Raw genomic sequence first — 7,358 nt, 5'->3', positions numbered from 1 at the left:
AGCAGGAACCCCAGAAAGGCCTGCAGAAATCTTCCTGAAAATTCATCACAGAAATCTTTTGGAGAATGGAGTCAGGTTTTATCCATCATCTCTTTCTTTCTTTTTTTTTTCTTCCTTTTTTTTTTTTTTTTTTTCCTAGTGCAAGATTCTACTTCGGTACCACTGCCCACCTTCCTGGTGGCTGGAGGAAGCCTGGCCTTCGGGACGCTCCTCTGTATTGGCATTGTCCTGAGGTGAGATGGGCCCGGGGGGTGGTCCTGTGGTGTTCTCATGTTTCTGACCTAGCTCTGCCAGGGCTAGGATGCTGGCAATGGGTTGGAGAGCCATGAATGGATTCAAGGTATATTTTAGAGGTAGAATTGACAAGATTTGATGACAGCTCAGAAGAGAAGAATGGAAGAGAGGGAGGAGTCAAGTCTGACCCTCAAGTTTCTGGCTTAAGCAGTTGGGCAGATGGTGGATGTCTATGAAGAATGGAAAACACTGGAGGTAGAACAACTGAGTGAAAAGCGACGATTACATGTTGGCGCCACTGGGGAAACCCCAAGTGAACAAGTTTTGGAGGTAATTCAGATCATTGGCAGCAGGCAGATGGTAGTTGGGGCCATGGGAGAGGATGGGGCCAACAGCGTAACCTGTGGAATACAGTTGAAAAATTGTATAGAGGAGGCGATGAGAAAGGGGCTGAGGAGTGGCCTGACAGGGAGGAGGAGCAGCAGGAAAACCTGGCTGTGAACACCAGAGGGAGAAGTGTGTGTTAGACACTGAAGAAACCCCTTACTTAGGCTCTGGGGTTGCGGTACGAATATGACCCTCCCTCTCCTCCAAGAGCCACGTACTAAAATCAGTAAAACACCACGAGAGAAACACCACACCAGGGGTATGTGCACAGGTAACTCTGAAGTGCCTAGCTAGACATTCTTGGGAATATTCCATGTCTCCAAATAAGCAGACCTAGTGGATTACCTTTAAATGCCCTGTCCTAGTGCCCTCATCCAGTCATGGTGAGGAAACACCACAGGTGAGGGCTCGGTTGGCGCCCTGGTCACTGTAACACCCATGCCCATTTCATCCGAGTCTCTCTCTCCATTCAGTCATTGGTTTTGTCATTCGTTCCCAAGCTTGCGGAGAGATCACGTAACAGCGCTCCCAATGAATGGGCAATAAAGAAAACTTGCTATGTTCATGATTTTACTGCAGGAACTGGTAATTTTGCATATGCTGAAGCCCTAAAGGAAATCAGGCTTGGCTCTGGTTTTGGATGGTGGTTCATTACAATAATATAAGTAGAGGAGAAACTTCACTGTGTTTTTCCTGTCTCTTCCCTTGTGTGTAACTTTCAAGGACTCTACCTGGTGGTTGTGAGAGGTGGTCTTTGAGGGTGCTTGGGAAGGAGGGGTAAGACCTTGGCAGAGAGCTTTTCCACATGTTACAGCTCATTGGATTCTCACAGTGACCCTGAAATAGCTCGCCCACCGAGGTGGTCTGGGTTGGAAGATGACAACTCAAGCTGTGTTCGGGTTGTTTTGCTTTGATTTTCCAATGAAATAGTGAGCAAGCTGTCCAAAGGGTGTGCAGACGATAAGCTTCCTCAAGAGTGCAGGTAACTCCTTGGAGGAACCAAGAACTCACTGTCTTTTATACCTTTGGGTCAGAGAGGGGCCATGGCAACTTTCCGAGGCCTTCCTACTGCCTCCTAAGGGATCCCTGGCCTCACCTCAGACACATACTTCTGTGTTCTCTTTCTATTTCTATATCATTAGGGCTTCAAAAGGCCTTTCTTATAACCTACCACAGACCCTATAGAGTAAATATCGTGATTTTCACTTGACAGATGAGGAAATGAAAGCTGAAAGAGGTGGAGTGATTACAGCTAGTAAGGATATAAGGCCAAGATTCAAACCCAAAGCTTGTGCTTTTTGGATAGGGCCTTACAGGTCATTTAGTCAAACTCTTGAATTTTACAAGTGAGAAAACAGCCCTGAAAGGTAAGATGACTTGCCCAAGGACACACAACTTATTAATAGCAGAGATAGGCCTAGAACTTGTGTCCGGAGAGTCCCTGCACACTGCACCAGCCTGCTGTCAGCTAAGAGGTGGGCCCAGTTGGTCCTATCAGTCCAGTGTTGGCCGGTGGCCCCGCTAACAAGCAGCGCCATCTTGGTGTGCTGTTAACCCCTAAGAGAGAAGCGTTAGGCTGGGAATTGGCCACAGCGCTCATCACAGACTTAGTTTGCTAATGTGCTGATGGTGCTTGTACACTGGCTGGTTGCTACACAACCAGAGTCCCCGAAGGCACAGTGCCTTGTGCAGAGAACATAGCAGTAATTTATTTCCTAGCCTGGTGAGTTTCCATTTTCTCTCATATAAGGCAAATTTATTTGGAAAGAGGCCAGTTATTTCAAGTAATGAAAAACTCCTACTCCCAAAGTCCCCCGTGTCAAGACAAGAGTATAAATGTAGAGATGATGTGGGAGCCTGGGGTGCCAAAATGGTTGGGCCACTGTACAGTTGGGGTGGCCAGATTACAGTGGACAGAATGAGAGGCAGGTGGAGGAAGTAAAGCCCGCCCATCTGTGACACCATCTTTTTATTTTTAGTACATTTATTTTGTGTCTTAAGCAAAGCATAGTATTTTCCTAAATATTTTTCCAGTAACATCAGTGACAATTTTTTAAAATTTAAATGTGCTGTTGAAAAAGGTGTGCCATCTTCTTTTTTTTTTATATATATATATATATTTATTTATTTGGTTGTACCGGGTCTTAGTTGCGGCATGTGGGACCCAGCTCCCTGACCAGGGATGGAACCCAGGCCCCCTGCACCGGGAGCACGGAGTCTCAACCACTGGACCACCAGGGAAATCCTGATTGTGTATCTTTTGCGGTACGCGGGTCTCTCACTGTTGTGGCCTCTCCCTCCGTGGAGCACAGGCTCCGGACACGCAGGCTCAGCGGCCATGGCTCACGGGCTCAGCTGCTCCGCGGCATGTGGGATCTTCCCGGACCGGGGCATGAACCTGCGTCCCCTGCATCGGCAGGCAGACTCTCAACCACTGCGCCACCAGGGAAGCCCGTGCCATCTTCTTAAGTGGATGTTATAACTTACAGGGGCCAATTCTCCCCACCCTACTCCCTGTGCCCCACTGCTTCTCTCTCTTTATTTTATGCTATCAGGCACTGAGAAAATAGGATTCTCATAGCAGAGAATAGCTTTTCTGCACATTTATCTAGAATGGCTAACGCTATTAGGTGAGGACTTCCTATATGTATGCCTATGATTTAAATCATTTTGTACTGAATGTATTGTCTCATTTCAATTTTTTTTTTTTTTGCCCGCACCGCGGGGCATGCGGGATCTCAGTTCTGTGCCCCCTGCAGTGGAAGCGCAGTCTTAACCACTGGACCACCAGGGAAGTCCCTCATTTCAATATTTTAAAATCACACTCTCCCACTTCTATGGTTAAGGGGCATTATAAGTGGTTTTTTTTTTTTTTTTTTTTTTTTGTTGTGGCCTCTCCCATTGTGGAGCACAGGCTCCGGACGCGCAGGCTCAGCGGCCATGGCTCACGGGACCAGCCACTCCGCGGCATGTGGGATCTTCCCGGACCGGGGCACGAACCCCTGTCCCCTGCATCGGCAGGTGGACTCTCAACCACTGTGCCACCAGAGAAGCCCTATAAGTGTTTTTTAAAAATTTCTTTTAGCTGCAGAACCTTTTCTTTAAGCAAAACATTACGAAGCCCAAGTATGTAAAATAGGTAAAAGGTGGCGGCTGAGGTGCAAATGAAGTCTGACAGCTCAGCTCTTTGTTCCTTCTACCCGCCCTGCACCCTCTCCAGCCCCCAGGCCCTGCTCAGACCCCTGCTCAGGGCAGGGCAGTGCCAAGTGTGGATATACCCCAGGTCCTGGGGTTTCAAAGGCCCCTCTGAGCTTAGTGATCTGCCAAAAAATCTCATTCGCGCCTCAAAATTTTTCAAAAGAAGGAAGGCTCATCTTTCTCAGTTACCCATCCAATTGCTTTGGAAAAAAACTGAGGACAGAGACTGCTTTCCATATTGGTTAGGTAACATCAATAGAGACTTTAAAAAAATCGTGATACATGATTACTAAAAATTGGTAATTTGCTAAATACTGACAAATAGGAAGAAGGGAGAAAAATGACACATTATGCAAAGACAGCCACTGTTAATTTTTAAAATGTAAATGTGATCAAAGTCTAACAAACATATAGGAAAGTGCAGATGTCATAAGTGTACAGTGCCATGAATTTCCACGAAGTGAAGATACCCATGCGATTGACACCCAGCTCGTGAACACTTTATATTTAGATGAATTTCCTCTGAGTCTTTTTCCTCTGCATAGTTTCTTGTTTGTTTTTATGTAGCCATGATTATTCTGTCTCTACAGCTCTGAATCCCGCCTTTTAAATTTAGTATCAGTTATATAACATAAGCACTTCTTCCCATTATTACAAATTCTTTGTAAACCTCAGTTTCATCACTCCTCCATTAGGTGGCTATAATACCCAAGATCACTTAACCAACCTCCTATTATTGGGCATTTGGGTTGTTGTTTTGCTTTTGTAAATAACACTGTGTCGAACATCTTTGTGCATAAAGCTTTTCCCGTAGCTATGCCCTTTCCTGAGGGTATATTCCCAGAAGTGGAATTCTTGGGTCAGAGGATCTGAATATTTTGAAATCCAGAGCATAATGACTCTATCCTCAGTTCTCTCATGAGGGAGAAGGATTCCACCCAGGGACCCAGCATAGCTCCAGTAAGCACCCCTGCTGTGTCCCCTTCCTGTGCAGTGCCTGAATGGCGAAGCCTAAGTCACATTCTGCAGATTGTTTATTCCATTTGGATAACAGGCTAAGAGCCAATGGCAGATTTGGAGCCAACTATCAATTATTTATCATAACAAGGACAGGAGTAGCCTGTTGATATAAAAAGAAACCTAAGGAAAATCCCCAAACCTTGTTTTTGACATTGGTTTCCCCTCTTCCCTCCCAGCCCTTCCTGGAGTAGCTGACATTTGGTAGAACTGAGGGAGACCACCTTGCTCCCACTTTGAGGTCAGTGGGCAATAAGTTAATAGGCGACAAAGTGGGAAGCAGGAGGGGGAGAAGAGCTGCCCCACCCGACAGAAGGGCCCCTTCAGGGAGGAGACCTGACTGTACCTTTGAAGATTGCTATCACCATCTCATCTTTCTCTGGGCTCTCAAGTGACTTTTCTCAGTTACTGAGTCCTGGCTTTGGGCCCAGAATGGAGCAGGGTGAACGAAGCTATGATCAGAGAGATGTCTATCTCCTTCCTGTTTAACATTGACTTTCCTGTCAGATGAGTCACTTGTGCCCAAGTGGTGCCCACGGCCGAGTCTGTGAGAACGTGCCAGCATGGTGTGAGGGGACCCAGAGGTGTAAGGAGAATTGGGGACGCTGGGAATATTGGAAGCAAGAGGAGCAGGAGGGCTGCTGAGGGAGCAGTACAGCCTTTTTCCTGCCATTAAAGTCAGCTGCCAATTCTCCACCTCTAGCCAGTGTTAATTTGACTGAGGGGCCCCTCTGGGTAGCCTCTGGAGCAGGACAAACTAAATTCTCGGTGCTATAAAGGGGCACTCAAAGCCACACTCTCAAAGCCTCAGTTTCCCCATTGGTAAACTGGACCCACAACACATACCTATTCTCTTGGGGTATTTTATTTATTTATTTATTTTTGGCTGCGTTGGTCTTTGTTGCTGTGCGCGGGCTTTCTCTAGTTGCGGCGAGCGGGGACTACTCTTTGATGCGGTGCGCAGGCTTGTCATTGTGCTGGCTTCCCTTGTTGCGGGGCATGGGCTCTAGGCATGTGGACTTCAGTAGTTGTGGCACGTGGGCTCAGTAGTTGTGGCTTGCGGGCTGCAGAGCGCAGGCTCAGTAGTTGTGGCACACAGGCTTAGTTGCTCCACGGTATGTGGGATCTACCTGGACCAGGGCTTGAACCCGTGTCCCCTGAATTGGCAAGCGGATGCTTAACCACTGCACCACCAGGGAAGCCCTCTTGGGATATTTTTGATGACTCTTCAGAGGATTGTGTTAACTCCTGGTAACAATAAACAGCCAATGAATAAATAGTTATCGCTTCTTGGAGCTGAAACCCAGGCGTGCCAGGCCACCAGGGCAGCCAGCTGTTGGTGTTTTTCTCGCGGGTTTATCACAGAGGGAACTCAACATTTGCGTGGTTTGTCTTTGTGTGTCTGTGTGAAGGTTCAAGAAGACGGGGAAGCTGCAGGCTCTGAAAGAAGGCAAGACGAGCGTGCACCCGCCGTATTCTCTGGGACAGCTGGTCCCTGAGAGGCCCAAGCCCACCCCAGTGCTTGTACCCCTCATCTCCCCGCCGGTGTCCCCCAGCAGCCTTGGGTCTGACAACACCTTGAGGACTAGCCGACCGGATGCCAGTGGCCCTCGGAGACCTTATGACGTCAGCAACGGAGACTACTTCTTTCCCAGATAGCTGGCTGGCTGGGTGGCACCTGGCAGCCTGGGGTGTCAGGCCCCCTGGACTGTGTGGATGCTGAAGCACAAACCGGCTTAGCAAAAGACGCTCCTCACTGCCATGCCAGCTCGTCTCGGGTGCTCGGGGCCTCTGGCTTCACCTCTACAGAAGGGCCTCGCAGAAAGTTCTGTGCTGGGTGAAAAAAGCGTTTGCTGCGTCTGTTCAGAAGGAAGAGGCGGTTGAGTTTTTGAACCACTCTCCCCCCCGGTGCCCTGCTTACAGGGCTTAGAGTGAACTCAGGCCCCCGTGAAGAGAGGGGTGTCAAGACTCTACCGGACACTCAGGTGGGCAGAGCCGGGTGGCTGCACGGGCCTCAGACTCCCCACCCCCCCCACCCCCGGGCTTGGTGTGGACAAGTTGCTGGCCGCCCGCGCACCCCGACCCACCTCCAGAAGCTGCACCCTCGGGCGGGTGGGATGAATGTCCAGCCAAAGACTCCCCGAGTCGCTTATCTCTTGGCTCACCGCACAGTTTCATCTTCTAGCTTCTTGAAGCCCAAGTGCCTTCTCAATTCAGTTGTTCTAGGCCTGAGATTGGCTTTTCTTAAACCACCGTGGCTGGGGGAAAGTCTCACCTGCTTTTCTTCACTGAACAGCTGAGAGGGGGGCGATAGTATCTCAGGGCCTGATGGTTTGAAATGGAATTATAATCAGTTCCTCATTAGCATTTTTCTAAATGTGAATGATAGTCCTAGGCACTTGCTGAATCCAGAAGCAACTGCACTGGCTCGATTTCCCTTTTTGGATCCCAGGACTTCAGGAAAGAAGCCTCGGGGAAGGAGGGGAGTGGTGGGGACAGGGTCTCCATGCTTGTCTGTCATA

The 7,358-nt window shown here is 48.7% G+C and overlaps 1 protein-coding gene across 1 annotated transcript in view; it reads left to right on the top strand.

Annotated features, from left to right (window-relative positions):
- The window catches only part of IL6R (interleukin 6 receptor), a 47,670-nt gene extending 41,175 nt beyond the window's left edge, over positions 1–6,495 (top strand). The window contains exons 10-11 of the mRNA XM_007457991.1: positions 140–233; positions 6,249–6,495. Of these exons, the coding sequence (XP_007458053.1) occupies positions 140–233; positions 6,249–6,495 (341 nt within the window). The remainder of the gene's footprint in view (positions 1–139; positions 234–6,248) is intronic.
- Positions 6,496–7,358: the final 863 nt, after the last annotated feature.

The sequence above is a fragment of the Lipotes vexillifer genome, unplaced genomic scaffold, assembly GCF_000442215.2.
Source record: "Lipotes vexillifer unplaced genomic scaffold, Lipotes_vexillifer_v1.1 scaffold238, whole genome shotgun sequence".
Classification (NCBI taxonomy): Eukaryota; Metazoa; Chordata; class Mammalia; order Artiodactyla; family Lipotidae; genus Lipotes; species Lipotes vexillifer.
Note: the sequence above shows the minus strand (reverse complement) of the source record. Positions and strands in the feature narration are given on the sequence as shown.